The 21,903-nt window shown below is 32.6% G+C and overlaps 1 protein-coding gene across 1 annotated transcript in view; it reads right to left on the reverse strand.

The window, feature by feature from the left end:
* Window positions 1–371: 371 nt before the first annotated feature.
* Window positions 372–21,903, reverse strand: part of LOC147063427 (uncharacterized) — a 100,899-nt gene continuing 79,367 nt past the window's right edge. Inside the window, exons 8-17 of the mRNA XM_085959411.1 lie at window positions 19,118–19,258; window positions 14,044–14,098; window positions 13,842–13,968; window positions 12,106–12,413; window positions 9,262–9,382; window positions 7,730–7,949; window positions 6,170–6,404; window positions 4,228–4,463; window positions 2,280–2,453; window positions 372–1,098 (exon numbers count right to left, since the gene is read on the reverse strand). Of these exons, the coding sequence (XP_085815537.1) occupies window positions 453–1,098; window positions 2,280–2,453; window positions 4,228–4,463; window positions 6,170–6,404; window positions 7,730–7,949; window positions 9,262–9,382; window positions 12,106–12,413; window positions 13,842–13,968; window positions 14,044–14,098; window positions 19,118–19,258 (2,263 nt within the window). The 3' untranslated portion in view covers window positions 372–452. The remainder of the gene's footprint in view (window positions 1,099–2,279; window positions 2,454–4,227; window positions 4,464–6,169; window positions 6,405–7,729; window positions 7,950–9,261; window positions 9,383–12,105; window positions 12,414–13,841; window positions 13,969–14,043; window positions 14,099–19,117; window positions 19,259–21,903) is intronic.

Raw genomic sequence — 21,903 nt, forward strand, 5'->3', positions numbered from 1 at the left:
AATTTAAATTAAATTATTATGAATATAACGAAATTAATCATAAAAATATTGTAATCAGGAGTAGAAAGAAGAAAACTTGGTTACATTAAATGAATCCAAATCATTATGTATCACAGTATACTACTTAATAAAATATTAATGTATGACACTTGCAAGTTGAAAAAGTTTAAGAACGTACTGGTATTCATGTCTTAGTTTCAAAATTGATTATATAGTCCATTTTATTTTCAATATCTGACAATCAAATATTTCACCATACATACAATTTTATTTTTATGAATTTAAAAAATTTAATTTTTTTAATTTGGATATTTCGAAATATAAAAAAAAATATTATGAACTTAATTTAAATCTTAAAACGTCTCGGTAATTATATGTTGCTTTAAAACCTCGCCAGTTTATACAGTGGTCTCTCTATCCACGTGTATATACTCCACAGACCTGTCCTTGTGTCAGGAACTGACTGTGGTCGTTGTGCTGCCGGGATCTAGAAGCAATTCCTCAGTCAACCGTCTCCCGTCAGGCGTAGACAGGAGCTTTTTCTTTCCGAGCCTCCTTCTTCTGCTTCTCCTGATCCTTGCGATCAGCGCAAATATGGTAAAAAGAATGCAAGCTGCCAACACTGCAGCAGTACACCCCAAAGCAGTATAAACGCCGCCTGGGAACTGCTTGAAGAATCTCCTTCCAACCCCGCAGTGCATTTCATTTTCGTCGTACCCTGATGGACAATTGTATCTTCCATCACACCACAGGGACGAACTAATACAAGCGTTCAGTTCTGGACATTTATACGTGCAGTCCGAATTAAAAGCTCCGAAAGAATCATTTCCAAAGTCAACCTTTTCCACTGTGTCTAAATTTACTTGCAGCTGTTGAAGTAAGCTCGATCTAGATTTTTGAATTTCTAGCCAGGTGAATGCGGCAACTCCTGGCTCCCGATATATAAATTCGACCAGGAATGATGGGGGCTTGGGTGGCGACAGGTAAACTGATGGAGCGGCCGGTAGGTTAGAAGCCTGGGTGAACCAGTCCTCGGAGAAAATTTGTACAGCGAATTGTCTGGTATTCGGTTCCGATGGGCAAATCACTTTGATGAGTCTAGGAATAAACGTATCTATTAGAATTGAATATAATATTCGTCTTCAGTGGGGAACATTTCTATTTTAATTTTTTATAATAAAATTCAGTTTAACATTATGTAAAAATATTTGAATGGTAAACACAGTGCTCGAAATGGACCGGAGCACACCGGACGCCGTTCCGATTCATGAAATCCCCAACATTATCGCTTTGTCTCGTGGAAAAATAATTTTGAAAAAATCTAATACACTCATTTTTATACAATATATATATATATATATATATACATAACTAAATAACTATATATGTTAATATTTTCGAAAAAATATTAAGCGCTCCGGTTTTTAAAATTGTTCGTTTCGAGCGCTGGGTAAACAATATATCAAAGTCGAAATAACGAGTTTTTTTTCTTTTTACTTAACAATTAAATATTGTAAAGATTTTTGACTTCAAACCCTTAAAATATTTCAGTATATTTTCTTATATTAAACTGAATGGCTCTGATTATAACTAAAATAGGTACAGCCGTATTCTATTAATCCTATTATGTATATTGGATTTCTAAAATTGTGTCACTAGATTTCAAAATCAGCCAAGTCCATAATAAATGAATAGGAGAAAAACAGCTTTTTGTTCTCTCAAGTACACAGTCACAAGGGTGAAAGTTTATATTATTTCGAGTATAGAATATTTAAAATTAATAAGTTCCACATTTCGATAATGCAGAAATGTTAGAAAGCAGTAGTTCTTCAGGAATTCACAAAAAAGTAAAAAATACCTAAAGGTGGACTTGGCTGATTTTGAAATCTAGCGACACAATTATGTTTTAGTTATGTTGATTGATCCATGACTATACTATAGATAATATTAAGCTAGATTTGATAATGCTGTGACAATTTAATAATTATTAATAAGTTATGTGGTAAACATGATATTTAAAGTACCTATCTAATATCGTAACATAATAATAATATATTTTATTTGTATTAAATAACAAACCAAAAACTGTCTAAAATGTTGGTCATAATAATATGAGTACTTATTAATTGGAAATCAAATAGGTACCTACTTTAATTAATTTTAAACAAAACTAAAAAAATACTAAATCATATTTAATATTTGAAAAAAAAAAAGAAATTATATTATTCTAAAGTGTGTTACATTACGTACAACAATATAATTTAAATAAAAGTAGGTACCTCGGTGGTCGTCCAGTGTAAATAAGCAGTCTGTTCTTGGTAGTACATCTGGCTGGGTCATCCTGCGAAGGTGCCAAGGGTAATAGCGCCCCCCATGTCAGCAGGAAGAGGCTCCGATTGTCCCTGGCCTCCACCACCCATGGCATGCCGGCGCAAGAGCCTTCAGCTTTTCCCCTGATCATTAATTTTACTCTCAGCCATGTTTAAAGCAGCTGTCGCGAGATTTTTTTTTTACTTTTTTCCGTTTTATTATGTTAGAGTGCTTTTGCAATGAGAGTGGTGTGTATTTAAATAATTTGTTATTCAGTGAAAATAAAAATTCTTACGTAAATTAGAAACGGTGCTATTTCAAAAAACTAAATGAAATATTTATGTATTATTTTCTAACTGTAGGTTGTATAATATTAACAAATGTTTTATATATTAACTTTGGCCGAGAAGTAATAAAATTTCATGTCAATTCAAAACATTATTAACAGATTTTTAAATGCAAATATATGCTAATGTTAGTATAAATATATTCTGTGTGGACAAGATTTATTTTAATCAATATTCGTTTAATATATATGTTTTCAACCAGTTCACTGGGTCTATTCTATACACAAAGCGGCTATCGATGGCTAAAGTGATACATATTATCATTTTATCATATTCATGTATTGAGGTGGTTAATTATTACAATAAGTTAACCATCTACAGTCAAAACTGTCTATCTTGCTCTAAGAGTTAACACATAGCACTTTTTGACAGATTATACGATTAACTTATTGTAAAAATTAACCGACTCAATATATAAATATGATAAACTGCCGTCGATAGCCGCCTTGTGTATAGAATAGCTTCGCATGGCGGCAATCGACAGCTAAAGTTAACTAAACTAAACTAACTTTATCATAAATTTATGTATTGAGGTATTATAATTGGTACAATAAGTTAGCCGTCTAAACGGTCAAAATTGTTTATCTCGCCATAAAGTTAATACAGCCAAATATATTTTACTCACAATATAATTTGTAACTTTGATATTACATGTACGTATATATTTATAAGAGCTTTTTTGCTGATTTCCCATGTTGTTACCCAGATTTTTTAAATTCAGTACACGGGTGGTCACATAATCACGAAATAGCAGTGTAATTTGGTGGGAAAATTAGCGCTTTGAATAAAAATTCCACTACCTTACATAGTGTTCATTTCATTCTGATGATTCTGATACTGATCTTAATACTTACTGTTTTTTTAAAATTAATTATTTAATTATATTCTTTGGCGTTTTCGTTTGATAATTAAATTTGTATGATGAAAGCTTGTTTTTAATTTAATGTATTTTTACAATATTAATAATTGAATAATGATGGGAAATAAAGCAGATAGTATAAGATATTTTATTATTAATAATTATCAATCTTTTTAACTAAAGAAACCCTTAAAATATGTTGTGAAGTGTCACCTCGCCGTCACGTAAGTATTTGACAAAAGCATTGATCACGATATGATGTCTGGTGCAGTGGTTATAAACACCACATACCTATTTTGTAATGATTTTTTGTTTATAAAAGTATATATTATTATTTTTAACAAAAATAACCATTACTCTAATATTAAACTAATCTAATATTTCATAACGCTTTATTGTTTTATTAATACGTCACATGAATACCTAAATTATTAATAGATTTAGTTTTAAAAAAAGCTCTAGTTATACTTTCTTCGGAAGCTTTTGCAAATTTTCGCGCAACTATGGTAGGATTTCACCGCTCTGTGTATTTGATGATTCTTTCAGAAAACTGGTAATTGTGTAACAAAATTATTTAGTAATAAATTTATTTATTATCGCTAAAATCATGATCTAACAACATAAGCTACATGAAATGTTACTAATTATTATAACATATTTATAAGAGAATAATGAGTTAATATTTAAGTTAGACGTGGCTCAATTTCTTACCTTGGTGGATGAACGATTTCTTCTTCCCCTCCTGAACCTCGTAATCTCTGTTTTCTGGGGCAGTCTGATGAGGAAACTAGCTCAAAACTGGCGTGAAAGTAGATATCAGTATAGTCTTCAGTGATAGAGAATGAAGATACGGTGAACAGGATTTCCAAAGCTTTTGATGAAGAGTAGATTACGAGCGCCTTAGGGTCTGCTGATGTAGTGTTATCACATATGCAAGCGCGAGGAACCTAATTGGGATATTTAAAAGATTTTGTAATAATGGCGTTATAATAGGCGGTCATTACCTACTAGAATCAAAGTATGGACAGTCTTAGCATAGGGAATTCACTGGGTAATGTGTACGGGTCTTCCGTGGAAGCGATGAGGCGCGGCTGGCTGTGAGATTTATGGAACACTTAAAGAGCTGCACTCAAAAAAGCTTTAGAATGTAGGTGCTACGTCAGAATTAGACTTGGGTTAAGATCTCAAGTAAGAATTATACTTGTAGAAAATAGGAAACTGGGTATACTTTCCTAGGGACTGGGCGAACATATTTGATGTTAATCCAATTTAATAATCTTAACAAAATCAGATCGTCAAGTCAAACTTTCTTTCGTTATGAATGAACTTTATGTTTGATGGACCCATAACGACAATGTTTGGAAGATAGTTTTTTTAACTGTTTTCCCTCTAAAGACTTATTTGAAAAGCGAAGGTAAATGTAAATTCAACAGCATAATATTTAGCTAGATTACACGTAGGAAAGGAAATTAATGTACTAGTTACATGACCCAACCCTATAATATATATAATTAAACTGAGATTTGCCTCTCAGCCATCACAAAGTTCAGTTAAAAGAAAAGGTAGGGGAAAATCGACATACGCTACAAAATATGTGCAGACATCTCAAACAAATAGTGAGGGTAATGGAATCCACACCGTTTGGTTACCACCGGCGGATGTAGTTAGTGACCATGTTTACATACGCTCACGGTACAAATTAATGATCAATCCTAATTATATAGGTTGACCTCTAAGTTGATCATATTGAATGTTCTATTAAATTTCCATTGACGACATAGTCATAACCAGCCGATCCAAACAAAGACTGATCGACCATGCCACAACATTGAAAAGGGAAGTGGAAAAGCTTAGATTAGAAATAAACGCTTGCAAAACAAAATACATGGTATCCACGCGAGAGCAGGGTCCACCTCGAAATATTTGTGTGGAGCAGCAGGTATGGGAAGAGGTTCAGAGCTTCACGTGCCTGGGCTCTAACCTAAACACACTCAATAAAACAACAGAATAGGTGAACATACGACTCATAGCTGCTAATAAGTGCTTCTACGCCTGTAAGGGTCTACTGAGTTCGAAAATTCTAGGCAAGAATAGCAAACTGCTTATCTACAAAACAGTTATTCGACCAGTAGCTACCTATGGCTGTGAAACATGGTGCCTTATTCAAAGGGAAGAACATAAACTGGCCATATTCGAAAGAAAGATCCTCAGGAGAATTTTCGGGCCCACATTGGAAAATGGAAGTTACAGGATAAAAATGAGCCATGAGTTAGAAGAATTAATAAAACATGAAACGGTGGTGAAATTCTGTCGATCCCAAAGACTAAGGTGGGCGGACACGTTGAGAGAATGCCTGAGCACAGGACGCCAAAAATCATGACCAAGTGGATCCCACAGTGGAAACGGTCTAGGGGCAGACCAAAGAAGAGGTGGGCTGACTGTATCGAAGAGGACTGGAGAAAGATGGGGAGGGCTGGAGACTGGAGAGGAGCAGCCAGGGAAAGGAGCGTGTGGAGGACAATTGTAGAGGAGGCCAAATCCCGCCCCGGAATGTAGTGCCGAGAAAGAAGAAGATTAAATCTCCATACTACGTAGGTACCTAACAGTTGAATAACCAAACATTAGAATTTTCTAAATATATTATTTCACTCACCCTAACATCTTTCCAAGGGGCATCCCACACTCGCAAGCTGGCTGTGCGAATTGGTCGAGGCTGTTGAACACATCGCGGTCTTCCGGTATGTGGATCGGCTTCCGTAGCGCAGGTCCCGGTTAGCCCAAGCGAAACGTTTCGAATCGTCAACCGGACTCGTTCTCCGGGGCCGGCTTCTATGCGGTACGCGCACGTCATGTTGGTTGCTCCACCACGGCCGTACAAGAACACATTCCTAAATTGATAAAAAAAGTACATCTTTCAACCTGAATATATCAAACTTTCTTTCCAGGAACATAATAAAACATCACACAACCTCACACCGATACTATCTATCTAACAGATTACGGAGCCTATCTAAGTTGAACGTAGTTATGCAGAATATAGCCAGTCCACAATAATATCGAGCTGAGATAATGGCACTTTAGTAACAACATGATTGTTAAAAATGTATGTAAAAATGTAAAATGTCAAATTGTAAATAGTATTTTATTTCAAGAATATTTTTTTGCGGCTTGGCTATTTTCAACAGAATGTAGAGAAAACCTTCTCGCATCTGAATCAAATCTCATTTTTTTATTTTTTGTGGACTGGCTACTTTTTGCATAACTATGTCCAATTGAGGGACAGTGACTGCGTCCATATGACGGCTATAAATCTCAAACTGTGTGTTATATCATCAACGACTCCCAATACTGGAAAAGGAGCTATGGTATCTCGGATCCGATCTCTTTGTAGACAACATAATCATGCAATTATTGACCCCCAAATACCTCACGTAATACTAAACTACAAAACAAGCACAACACAAAACATTTAATTATGGCAAAGAAAATTAAAGACAATAGAGGGAATATAATTAACTGCACGCTTCACATAAAAACTGTAATCGAAAAAAAAATTAATATCGCCATAAATATGAACATGTAAATGAATTTTTGTAGTTAACTCTCCAACCACCTTGTACGAAAATAGTATGAAATAAATCAATAAATCAATTGAAAAATACAGTATGAAAAGCAAAATTGATATAATCTGAGCCAAAGGGATTATTCACCTATAATATTTTACAATTGAGTGTCATTGAACTATGTGTTTGATTCCTGTAAAACCAAATAGCTTATTTTTATATTTTGATAACACGAATGAAAAATAAATAAAGAATGTGTCAAATAAAGAAAAAACAAAAGTACCATTTCAATACTTATCATCGGGACCAATTTAGTTCACTTATAAGAACCTTTGTCAACTGATACGTATTACATTATGTAAATTTAGGTACTTTATATATTATTCTGTTTTACTTTATTTATTTTTATTTGATCTAGGCATATCCTATGACAGTTAACACAAGGGGTTCTATATATACTTAAAGATAATTCACGATATATATTAGGCTAGTATATTACATTGTATTAACCATACATGAAATTGTTTATATACATGTTGTAATAAAGTGAACGAAATACGAAACACACCAAATCAACCTAAATAATTTATCATTATACCTATTAATAATATAAAAAATAAGTAGTTCTGATAGAAGTCAGTGTGACTTGCCTTGGCGAGCTGATGTCAGCTTCTTTGATCTTCTTGAATACCCTGGCGCATGGAGGCTGTGCATATGCGGTGGTCGTGATTGGCGCGCTAGCCAGTAACCCTCCGCCGCTCCACGACTCTCCGCCGAGCCTCGTGTCGACGAACTCGTAGCGAAGTCTGAACATTGCAGGGTGAAGGGCGGTTCCTTCCACGGTGTGATGGTGAAGCACCATTTTAGGCCCTAGACGTGTTATATTGGCAATTGAATTAATATTCTCTTATACATTTTTCAATGAATAACGATTTCAGAAAAAAAAAAACTAATAATGCATTTGAGTTGAGTAGAATGATAACTCACATATTACAAAAATCGAGTTTTGAGATAATCGCAAAAAAACCACCACAGCACTGTTTTTTGTAATTATAAGAAAAGTATTGACCTCCCTTGAATATTAATGAGTGAGTGAGTCGATTTACATTATTTATTGGTTAGAAAAGTCTTGGAGACAGAACTCACATTTTTCATTGGAAAATGTGAGTTATAACACCAACAGTGAACTTTATCAACAAGTTGTAGGTACATAGTTTTAAGTTACTTTTGATAACCAACTATTTAACACAAAAATTGCAAAATGTGAGTTATGACTCTAGGCGATTCATATTATATCGAAGTTGAGTTTCAAATAGTGTAACGAACTATATTCTATATCATACGAGAATTCTGATAATATGGAGCTATTAAATTAGCTACAAATAACTTTGTATTGCAGGTAAATTTGCAGAGAACGTCATTTTAATGCTATGGCATATTTTATTTTCCAATTTATAGGGTGTATAAAAAGACAATTCGTTATCATAAGTAGAATCAGCCAATAATACCATAGGTATTTCGGCATTGTTCTTTAGTTGAAAAATTATGTAAAATTTGAATAAAACCATTTATAAATGCACTCGAGTAAATAAATACAATGGAAATAAAAATTTGCCGCCATTCCTTGAATAACAAGATCGTTATGGAAATTTGAATGATATTAATATCTATGGAGTTGACCAACTTAACCATGCACCATGCCTTTGCGAAATAGTTCATAGCATACGACTACTTCTATATTTCATTTTATAGTACAAAGTCTTTGGTACCAACTGACAGGAATTGATATTTCGCTAGGATAAGTTTCCAATCCATGTGACACATATATTACAATTAATCGGTGTGCACCCCCAAAACTCGCACCATGTGCTCGTACAAGTCGTATTGGTCAGATGACATATGCGCGAATCAAAGTATTTTCAAATTACGTACATATTAAATATAATATTACTGTTAGAGTAAGAAAATAGATCAATAAAACATTATTTGTCTTTAAAATGATACGCAGAGAAAGATCACATAAAACATTTTTACGAAAATCAAAATGCATGAAATGTGTAAATGAATACACTTTTCAACTGAAATAGAATAATTTACAATTAATTGAATGGGCAAAGATATATATGAATAAAGTTTACAAAATCAAAATAATTTAAGGTGAGCAGCCGTTCATTAAACTTACCTGTGCTGATGTAACTTTCGTCTGGAGTACACGGACGTGTAGCTCTGGTCAAATTACTAAGCGAGGTGTGGTCGCAAAGCCGAGGGCCCTCATCGTCGCAGTGGTCGGCCAGAATTTTCACCTAACGGAAGGAATATTGTAACGTATTTTCATGTTATTTATCTATAGTTATTTCAGTTTTTTTCCCTTTGATTTACCGAAAAAGTCTAATTAATTGATTAACTGATCGATTTTTTCATCCATATTTTTCAAGTACGGCGAATGAAACGGGACACACATAATATAAATAGAATGACATTATTTGGCCGATAATACTAAATAAACATTTTAAAAAAAGTGTCGCGCTTTGGAGAAATAATAATAATGTAAGGATTTCTGTTTTTTTTCTGGAAATATTGTGTAAAACCGAAGAATTGGAAACAAATAAAATACCAGTTGATAGTGTAAACCTGTAAATTTAATATTCTTGTCGATGTGCTCATTGTGTTCAATGCGCAGACACAGGGAATGTGTGTGTATATAAGATGTGCTGAGTTGCGCAGCGTTACAGACAGATAAATGAAGACTATTATATTATTATTATGTAATGACATATATGCCCAATGATTTTTATAATAGTGACAATATATTGTATTATTGAGGAGTCTTATTTAAATAGTATTCATTTGTGTGTGACTTTATAAATACAGGCTTGAGATGTTAGTTAGGTATTTATGTGTAAAAATGAAAAAAAAAAACGACATCTCTGATATAATGAAGGTACTGTCCATTCAACTTATTATAAAGATGAAATATACGATTCCAATTTCTCTTAACTTCATTAGAATATGCAACATAAAATTGATATAACAAAAAAAGCTTAGAACGTATAAAATATTTCTGATAATTCGAGCTTTCAAATAAAGAAAACATCAGGATCTGCATAGTTTAAATTAGGTACAATTCTGTTAAATTCATAATGTTATGTGCTCTGAGTTCATTACTCCGTTACAAATAACTTACTATCAAAGCTTTCAAATTTAGCTCTCAACAAAATTATTCCGTAGGTAAATTTCAAACAAAATGTTCATGTACCAGACGTTTACCGTTGAGTACGACATGTGCTAAAATATTTAACTGGCAAGTGCAACAGCGAGTGACAGCCAACCACTGCAGGCCTGTCATATAAAGATGTATGCAGTTAACGGATTTAAATAGAGTAATTTTGTTGGGCGTGTTTTAAAAACATGGCCGTAAAAAATGTTTTCGCGGCACAAATTAGTTACAATGAAAAGAGTTGTGTATTTATCAACAGACATCGGTTTTAGTGACGCAAAGTGCTAGCAAAAATGTAGCGTCGTAGTACATCCGATTTTACCTAGGTACATATTTAAACGAAATCGTTTTTTATCAAACTAAACAAATGGGAAATAAGTTTTCACTGTTAACTTAATTACAATATAATTGCTTTACTACAAATATTCGTAAGGGACATTTTTAGCATAAATGAGTTATTTATGCGGTAAAACTACATTATTCAGTGTTTATTTTGCAATGTCCCAAAAACTACATCCGTAAGAATTATTCCACGATAAAGCTATATTTTTAGTAAGTAAAAATATAGGGAATGGGACGACTGGCCTCCGGACAATTGGACGCCGCACTGTCGTAGACACGCGTAGACGAGGTATTTTAATCAGTTTCTATCTACTACTTGGTAGTTTGAATTCATTTTACTCTTAACATAATGTATTCTTTATCGCGCATTGAGAATTATCATGCCTAAAGGCTTTATATAAAATAAAAAACTCTTTTTTCGTTGGAACTTAAACATATGCACGATTAAATCACTGTTTACGTCTGCATATTTACATTCTTACCAACTATTAAATCATAATATAATCATTGAAGTATAAATAATAATATTGAATCTTTTTTTTTATGTACCAATAAGTACCTAACGTCTATTTATTTTCGAATTCCATGGCGTCTAGTTGTCCGGTGACAAATCGTCCTAGACCCAAAATATACCTATTAGTTTTTGTTTAGCTCTTTAGTTAATTTCCAAAAAATCCCTTTTGGTATTCCAACATCGATATGCTGATTTCGTATAAGTAAAACAAGTTTAACATTATCGCTTTCATTTATTAAAAAACAAAACAGCAAATCTATATATATTTTTTGTAATTTCATTTGATAACCCTCTATTAATTGTTAAGATAATTTTATTTTAAAGATCAATAATTTTATTGAGAATCTGAAAAACACTTCGATACTTAACTATTGAAAATGGAACAATTTTATACGTAAATTTCTATGACTATAATATGATAACGTGATTCAACCAGATGTGGGGAATATGACGTCCATAAGTGCGGCGTTTGACTGAATCCAAAATTCACAGTATAAAATCCTTATTAAATTTCCATGTATCCAGATATAAAAAATACTAGATTATTTTTAATAATATTTTAGTGCATTTGTATATGCACATACGTTAATTATAATATAATTTACGCTGGCGGACAACATCACTAGTGTGTAGTGTGTGGTAGTGTGTGTTTATATTACTTAAATGCTTTCCACATATAACACAACACAGTCATTAAAAGATTATTTAACTTTTAATTCATTCACAAAATAACGTACATATTTTTTCTGTGTGTGAGGATGGAGTTTTTGGAGGAAAAATGTGTGAGTAAAGCTAAATAATTAGGCTATTGTTGCTATTTGTTTTCCAATACGGGTAGTATTCCATTCAGCACTCCACTTGTTATTACAAATACATAATATTTTTAGCACAAGGATAAAATAAAAAAGTTCGCCATGGCTACTATAATGTATAATAATATATTATTTTCTTACGTTTGATTCATCTGGCCCGCCTCCATCCCAAATCCTCAGCCTGGTAGAGCAGCTCACAGAATTATTCTGCTTTCCACCTCTGTCTCCATCTCTATCTCTACCAGAGTCGCCTGATCTTCCATACTCTCCCTTCGACCGGTCTCTCGATCCAGCTAACTTTGCAAAGCTGCCATTGAAGCGGCCGGGAGTTTGGTGTTCTCTTACAATGCCAGGAGTATAGGAACTTGTTCCAACGTCAGGATCGCGTTCTATTGGAGGAACCAGCGGCTGGTGGGAGTAACTCACGAAGTATATCCATACGAGATCGCCTGTCAGAAAGAAAATACGCATAATAAGTACGTATATTGTTGCATTTAGTAACGTTAACTGTGAATTTTATTTGTATTAGATATACATTATATTATTTAAAATAGAAAATACGGTAACGATTGCATCCGATTGTGTATGCCAAAAATGATTTTGATCGTTATTGGAGCGGTTGCATTGTTAAGACTGACATGCTACGTCACTCAAAGAATAAATGATTGTTAGATAAATGGCATTATTTAGTGGTGTTCAAGAATTATACTAAAATACCATATAAATACCATATATTAAAATACCATATAAAAAGTAATACCAGGAGCCTGCCCAATCGATGAAATATATAATTAAGTTCATCACAATGAAAACTCAAAACTGGACACCAAAAAAACAAATTCATACAGCGGTATACTAATACTAGAAACGCATTACCATCACGTCGCAACAGTACACGTGAGCTCACGGTAAGCTCGCGCTATTGGCGAAAAGTGTGCGATGTTTATTAACTTTGTATTTAAAATGTTATCAGACAGACTCTGATATTCCCATCCTGTAGCATATTTTGAGCCGAAAACAGATAGTTGCAGTTAGAAAAATCTGCCAAAATATATCAGAACCACACTTAGGTAACCTCACGCTTATCACGCCACACCAACAACATCACACTTTTTATTCACGTGATCTCACGTATTCTTTTATTCATTTTAGTGGTTTGGAAGGGAGCTGCAAATGGTGGTTTAAGCACATTTAAGCACTCACGTAATGGTTATCTGTTTCTAGCATAATACTTACTAGTTGACGTGATGATAATGATGACATATTATTAATTATTAATAATTACGGTGAAATTATCCGTAAAGAGGCTCTGGGCTAAATATTTGGCCCGAAAAAAAATTTGAAAACGTAACGAAAAAAAATTTGACAACAAGAATGCTCTAAATTTGCATTTTATTCAAAAAAAACTACCGATAATCAAAATTTAATATTCATTGAAATTGAATTAAGTAAATATGAATGATTTTAACCAATGATAGTGATGTTTTTAAATTTTGACATTCGGGACTTAGAAAGAATTTCAACATCAATGATGGACATATGACGTAAGTGTGATAACCAGGGAACTCAGAAATAATGGGAACTGAAATACACAACGGGTAAGGTGATAGCAGGTAACCGACTCGAGTAAGGAAGAATCCGGGTTAAACTTACACACGTGTCTAGAATACGTTTTACGTCGAATACTGAACACTGCTCTCGGTTTATGCATTTACGCTCATTGAATGTTAGTGTATTACGCACACTATTGCAAGTGCATAATGCGTGCTTCATTTTCGTAGGACACTCACACATTCAAAAGCCTGCTTCACCATGCGGTATATTGAATATAGCCTATCGGTATTCTATTTATTATCTGTTCTGTGGTGATAACTCACCTGGCCTGCCATGAAACGTCCACTCGCAAGTCGTGTTGGGTGGGAGAGTATGGCGGGGAGACAGCAGTCTTCCTCTTCTTCCTCTAGCAGCATCGTCAGTGCCAGAAGGTAGTGAGGAAGTAGTGGCCTGGATTGCACCAAGGTTGTTGACTGGACTCGCAGCGTTAGCGGCATTCGCGGCGTTCGGCGGAACCATACCGACGGTTTGCGCCATTCCTGAAGACGCGTGGACGTGAAACTCGCAGCGGCGTGCCTCTCTATACAACAAAATGTATCGATTAACTTAAGATTTGTTTAGTGACAGGTTTTAATCATTTTTATAACACGCCAAAGCGATGGACACCGTTTGTATCGTGGAACGATTTTAATAGGTTACATGTTAATTACACGTTTGCAGTTCGCCGTGAACTGTTCTACCGGAAACAGGTTGAGATCAAAAAGCGACGCGTCATTCATGGAGTATTTTACAAGCACTTACAAACTAATCTACATTTCAATCATTTAAAATGCTATATTAATAGATGCAATATGATTGTACTTCTAAAATTTACTTTTAAACATGTAGGTAGATTGTTTTCTTTTGAATTTCCTTTTTATTACGTGTTTTATTTAAAAATGAGTTCAATCTCAACCGTGTCATTTATTTCCGATATAACAGTTCACGGTGAACTGCATACGTACCATTTTCCGGAGATGTTTTAATGTAGATACGTTTATTGACTTTTAATCTTTGTTGGAGAACCGACAGTGCACATAATTCCTGCTCTTTACACGTCAATACGTCTTCAATAAAATTTTAATCACACAATACTTATACAATACGTAATTTTAACGCCAGCGTGCTAGCACTGTTAATATGGAGCCCAAATAATACACATGGCTGTATCCAAAAGGGCAGTTAAACTTTTAAAAGCGTCCAGTGATAACAAGTTTTTGAGAGAATCAACAATTTTTTATACCCATCAGCGGTCCTCTAAACAATAACTAGTCTAGGAATCAAAATAAATAACAGGTATGGCTTCAATCTAATGAATTTGCTACGTTTCAATGCATTGAACCAATACATGAATTGCATTTTTTACAAAACATTAATTATTAGATCAGTGGTGATGTATGATTTGGAAACCTGGTACATGGAGCATTGAGAAAAATTATTCAGACACACAGAGTGAAGACGGAGATAGAATAACAAGCTCTACGCTTTTTACCCACACATCATAATATAGTCTATTAAGTTGAAACACCTTATGGCTCAGCCATAATATACATTAGGGAAACCGGAAGTCAAATGACGACCTTGTCAATTTCGCACAAGGTGGAGGAATAGTTTCAAGTTACATTTAAAAACCTTGGGTGTCGTAAACTTGAAAGAAGCGACTTTGGATAGACCTTGATGGAGACAGATGCTAGAGGAGGCCAAGAAGAAGATATTGCTTATTCATGCTCGGTAAACTTGCATATTATAACAAATAAAATAGACGTCTGCTGAAAAAAAAAAACAACGTGACGTATAAAAAAAATGTAAAATACTTTTTGTAATAAAAAATAAATCAGTTAAAAAATTAAAAAGTAAGCTCCCCCGACTTAGAGAATGAGTATCTGTTAATTCCCTAATTAAAATGGCTCCTTTTTGCGCGCTCGATATTAAAAATAAAAAAGCTGAAACCTTGGTGAAATATTAATACAGCCGAGCGTGTGCCCGTGACTTTAAATTATATTAAAAATATACTCCGGCAATTTTTGAGAAAGCAACCAGGAGGACGACGCGGCAGGAAAAAATATAACGCTTAGATCGGAGGTAATTCTCCGCCCGGTATCGCCCGTGTTGACAGTTTATATTTCGACTTACGAAAGGCAACCGATAGATAAAAATTCAATGAACGGAAAATTTTAAAACACAAACATTATAATAATGTCAGAATAATATATCGAGTTGCCAAGCCAACGATCAGGCCAGGCGTAAGTTATATTTTTGATATATTTTACGAGAGAGCAGTTAAAAATAGATTTTTTTTAAAATTTATATTATATTTTCACCAATTTCCTCTTTTTTAGCACTATGGCTCGAGGTAGATATTCGCCGTATGAAAACAGACTACTTTACTCTTTCCAGCCTTCCGTTCTTCTTTTTCAGTATCTTAAAGGGTGTGTTGCCATTGTCTATCAAGATTTACGCAAATTCAAGCTTTGTATGGTTGGTACAGTCGTAGTGATTCTAATTTTATACGAATCTCCTATATTGCGCATTAATGTTTAAATTAATATGATAGATATTTCTCCATCGTTGATCCATTCAATAATTTGTCTGCTGCATTTAAAAATTGTATAATTCACACTAACCGAATTTAAAATGCATAAATTGTAAATATGTCGACGTTAACCTCATCAAAGTGTTTGTGAAGCTCATGAATGTAGCAATGTATCGCCATCTTCGCAGGTTTTGCAAGATCTTTTGCAAGATTATGCCATAAAATACAAGATGTAGGTTCTAAAAATTACATTATATCACAATACTAGTCACAACAATATTTTATATTTAGGATATTTGCATTTCTTAATAGTCGGGAGAATTTAAGGTTAGCTCCAAATAATCTATTAAAATATACTTAGTCAAGGCCTATACTGTGACTTAGTCTTGCATGGTAACGCGCGTGTTTGAACATGTACCGTTTAAAAAAAAAAAAAAATTCGGTTAGGTACATATTCAAACACGCGTATTAACACGATCTTATTCCCTACTTCATTTATCGTTTGTAAATTTATGGCTACGGCCGTATGTTGTAGCTTAGCCACTGGGAAATGCCATGGAAAAATGGCGTATTTCTAAAAAATACTACCTTATTCTTAGGTCAATAATTATTATAAAGCAAATATTATTCGTAAGATGTTTATCACATTTGAATGGTCAAAGACATAGCTTATAATCAGTATCTTTAGAATTATTTTCAAATGTGTTAATCGTGCCCATTTTTTAATAATAAAATGCTTAATTTTTGTCAAATTTGGGATCACAAAGATTATTAAATATAATTTTTTATCGTAAATATGTCACTATATAATGTTAACATTAATTTTACTGATGGTTTTGTAAATGCGTTGAAAAATTAATAAATCTAAAAAATATTAACACCACTGCACATGAATGTACCGAAATATGACTATATTCTAAAACATTAGAGCGAGAGGTTTAAAAGAATACTATTTATGTAATAAAAATACTTTATGCAGTCATCAAATGTTTAAAATATAAAGGATAATAAGGCTTCAAAATTATATAAATAGATTATCTACAACGTTTAAGGAATGTTCAGGATCATGCTTTGAAAATAGCATAGAACCTCCATTTTGACCTACGCGGCGCACGTCCCAACCTTAAGACAACTACGTATTTGCCAAATGTTGAAAAACTTGCAAAAAAAATCAGAGCCAAGGAAGCCACTGATAAAAATATTATATTAGGTATAATAATATATAGGTTTTTATAAAATAAATTTGTATTTACACATACATATTATATTATATAGAATATAAATATTTACTTAAGTAAGTAGGTATGTATGTATGTTTTTATTTTATAAAAATAAAATGGTTTTCTAAAAATATTAAAGTTTGTTCGAAACTTTTACCCACTAACCAAATAAATTTTTCAAAATTGAATTTTTTTACCCAGTCTCTCAAAAGGTTGCCGACCACTGTGATAGATCATACATTTTCATATTGATAAAATGTATTTTTTTAAAAAATCACGTTATTAAGTTTAAATAATATAATTATGAGAGTTGATAGAATTAATATTTAAAAATAATTTACCAGCTTCCAAGCTGTAAAAAAGACCCACCAGTATAAGTTGTTCTCTGAGTATGGGCGCCACATGCTAACATTAATTGACATATCATTTAATATTTTTTATACTGTGATGAGCATACTTCTAAATTCGAACACCGGACAATTTATGATGTAATACATTATGTGCTGTATTTTACATTTTACTATAAAATGAAATATTCCTTCCTTCACATTCTGCCAACGGGATGGCCGTTGTAAATTGAATTAAAAGCGTGCCGGACAATCTAATGAAAGCGAGCACCATTTTTTTTCAAAGAAAAAAACTTTATTTTCATTTCAGCACTCGTTTTAATACCGCAAACGAGCGAATGTTATTTTTTACATCTCTACCAGTCGAAGCCTTGTTCGAGCAAGTTGGCAGTGATTATGTAAATAATTGCGAAGCATTAATTGATTCTGTATTTGCGTAATTGGTAACTCGTTCGATTGGTAAACGATATTTAAACGACATTATTGCATCCTTTTAACTGCAATGTAAAATATACAGTTTTGTTATTCTAACCCACAGCTGTATACACCTCGATAGGTAATAAAAACACTGTAGATATTGGACAAAACACTACTGATGCCAGTCATTACGTCATATCAATTAAAAATTTATATAATATTACGAACCCATGCTGTTGCTTTTCCGTACAAGGTGATTATATAGAGATACTTGCATATAGTTGAATACGTATTTGCGAGAGATTAAGATATTAAAATTTGTTCTGAAAAAATATTGAGTTATGTTCCTCCACTTATTACCTTAATTTGCTACTAACAAGAAAACACCTATATTATTTTATGTTGAAGCTGCAAAAAAGAGCTTTCATCTCTAATATAAAGGATTACATATGATAGCTTAATCACAAAGTTACCATGCGTAATTTATTAAATTATTTATAATAATTTGTATAATATTAAACTACATAGTATGCACTTAATTATTTATATCGTAGGTAACAATATTTCCAAAACTACAAAGATAAACAATTATTTGTCTCTGTATTTTTTTTCTTACTACAAATTAATGATTTTAGGTAGACATGAAAACAACTAGTATGTACTTATTATATATTATGAGTAAATGTTGTTATAAATTAATAAATCGGTCTGAATGACATTTAACATACATTCTAAACTAAGATATCATTCATTGATAACTTGAAAAAGTCTCGAGAAAAATCGTAAAAAGATATTACTCCACTTGACTTAAAATATTTTTTTAGAATATTCTAGTATCCATGTTTTTGAGTTTTTTTATGTTATGTATAAATTTTAAACATACTAATGGTTTAAAGAATAACAAAAATATATTCATAAATCGCTTAGAGTAAGTAATCATACCCGACAAACCATATTTTTTGTTTTATTGTTTCTTTTGTCTGATGTGTTCAGTGTCTCTTTCTCTAAAGCATGAAAATAAAGAATATTAAGAGATGGATTACCTGGAGTAATCTAAGCTGTCAGAATCTGCGAATATGATGTCAACGTCTAGCTCGAACCCCCTGAGAGGGGAGGTGGCAGTCGCGGAGTGTAGAGGGATGCTGAAGGGTGACGAATGGAACGCGACCAGCATTTCGGGACCCCTGAAAGTAATCAAAACTTTAGAAACATAAACGAATATGATAAAGTGAGTAAAATATAAATATTTTTTTTAGTCAATTTACACAAATTATGATGGATGATATTATAAGCATTTTTTCTTCATCTCAATGAATGTAGATTTCGCACCTTCCCAAACCACTACCAAAAAATTTTCAACCAAGAAATGCATCTTATTCCTGGTCAATTGATGCAATCTATATTTATTATTTAGAATTATGTGACGGTTTATTAAAAATTTAGGCGGAATTCCCATCCAAGGATATATACAATAAAATTTAATTTAATATTATTTATTTAGGAATATGCCTCTTGTAAAATAATACAAAAAGATTCCGCCTATTAAGTTAATTACACTAGTGAAGTCATCCAAATAGTCACAATATTTTCTAAAACCTTTCAAAAAAATCTTTTTTATGTTTTACTAAATGTTCCTCAGTGTTTTAAGAGCATACTTCAGTGAAACAGCAAATAATTTTCAACCATAGGTGCGACGAAATTTCGGACTCACTGCCAATCGGAGAGCGAAAGTCGAGCTGTGAACACGTCAATTTGTTTTGTGATGGCGTCGGGGGAATTAATTCTTAAATCGTGTAAAGATGACTAAAAAACGTTACCCATTTACTTAAAAAAGAAAACATGTTAATAAATATTTATTTATTTAAGAATACAAAACATTGTGGACATAAAAAATCTAAATTCAAGACGTACACAACATGAGATTTAGATAATAAGTCAAACATTACCCTCACAAGAGAGAAGAGAATATCGGAAAAAAATATATAATAACAATAATAACAAAAATATATTATTATTATTACTAATAGAACAAAAAACATAACACTAAATGGACGCATGTTGAATTTTTATGACAAATTATGTTTTTTTTGCACGCGTCGTTTGCACAATCTTCGGATCGCGTAGTCACGATGGTTTTAGATCGTACCCCAGGTAATGTATAGCCTTAAGTCACCACAAAATATATTCATATACTATATCAAATAATATATATTCACGTATGATTTATTCAATACGTAATGCGAAATAACAGCAATGCTATTTTCTAACACGTTTATTAAAAATGATCAATGATCTAACACGTTTATTAAAAAAATATAATTGTATGTGGAATGTGATTAAGGTACTCGTATTTTTTTATCATTAGTAATAAGTATACAGTAGCGAAGAGTGACCTTTGAAAGTAAGTAGGCATGGGGGCCATAGTGCCTTAGTATATAATATTAAAATAGACCTTTTGGGAAGATGATAATAATAATATGATATTATGACTGATGAATAAACACACCAATTTCAACGTAGAATAATATTGTAAAATGAAGAAAATAAATGTAGCAAGTTATTAAAATTTAATTAAATCCTAAACAAAAAAAACAGAAGACGTAAAATTTCCATTTTATTTTATAAAAATATCTAAAATTAAATCTGATTTAACCGCGTAGAAAACTTTTTTTTTTCTTTTATTCGTCATTCATTATTTTTTAACGAATTGGAAAAACACACTATCGCGAATCAAGCGGTTACTGGTGTAAGCCCGATCAGGTGCCTTTTTTTTCTAAAAAAACATTTTTCGTAGTGGGTAAACGCATGAGATGTTTTCAAATTATGTATGAAAATATTACTTATTTTCTTGTAGGCTGATTATGATAAGCTTTTAACTATACTGAAATTTCGCTGATCGCTCACGATATTTTCCAATACACGGCACAATATTCTATAAAAATACATGATACATTTACGTACGGATTATTACAGCATTTGTACGCACGGTGGTAAATATACGATGCAGCACATCTGTGGGTAGATACATTGCGATAACTATCATTCAGCATAAATTCCTCTGTCTGTCTACCTAATAGTTCCTTCTAAACCAACTGGCCCCGCACCACACTCGGCTTAATCGAGCGTATCACGAGAACCTACAGCAGTTGTTTTTGTCTGGGAATATCTCAGGAGCAGAAACCAAATACTGAGGTCACCACGCACTTATGTGTGGTTTGACTGAGTTTACTGAGACATAATTTTAATCAAAGTGTCTATAAGAGAGAGAGAGAGAGAGAAGTACGGAGAATTAATAAAAAATAAATGATTATAAAAAAATTACATAAAATATATAAAAAATGCTAAAACAATACGAATATACTAAACTATGTAAAGAGTTCTTCACGTTTGTCTTTTACCTCTACTCATATAACATAATAAAAAAAAATATTTTAGTGTAGCAGACTAATAGGTAAATAGGTAAATAATCATCACACAGGCGATCGTACACCTTATTATACCTTAGGATGACACATTAACAATAATTGTTCTTATTATACTGTATTTAAGAAGTAAACGGATAAGAAATAATATACAAAATTGTATTATATTATTTTTGTTTACCAGTCAGAGATTATAAATTGTTCATTAAAATTTAACGATACAATAAAGCGTCATAATACTACAGGTAGGTACTAATTTAGTTAAATAATTTAGCGTTGTCGATAAAAATTGTTGTTAAATTCTTATTTAAAGTCGATAAAGTCTTCGTGGCTTATCCGTATCAGTTATTCATTATCGGAAGTTACGCAAATTTTGCAAACTCGTTAACGTAATAATATTATAGCCT

This window comes from Rhyacophila brunnea, unplaced genomic scaffold (assembly GCF_057557595.1).
Source record: "Rhyacophila brunnea isolate RB1 unplaced genomic scaffold, BYU_Rbru_1.0 scaffold_9, whole genome shotgun sequence".
NCBI lineage: Eukaryota > Metazoa > Arthropoda > Insecta > Trichoptera > Rhyacophilidae > Rhyacophila > Rhyacophila brunnea.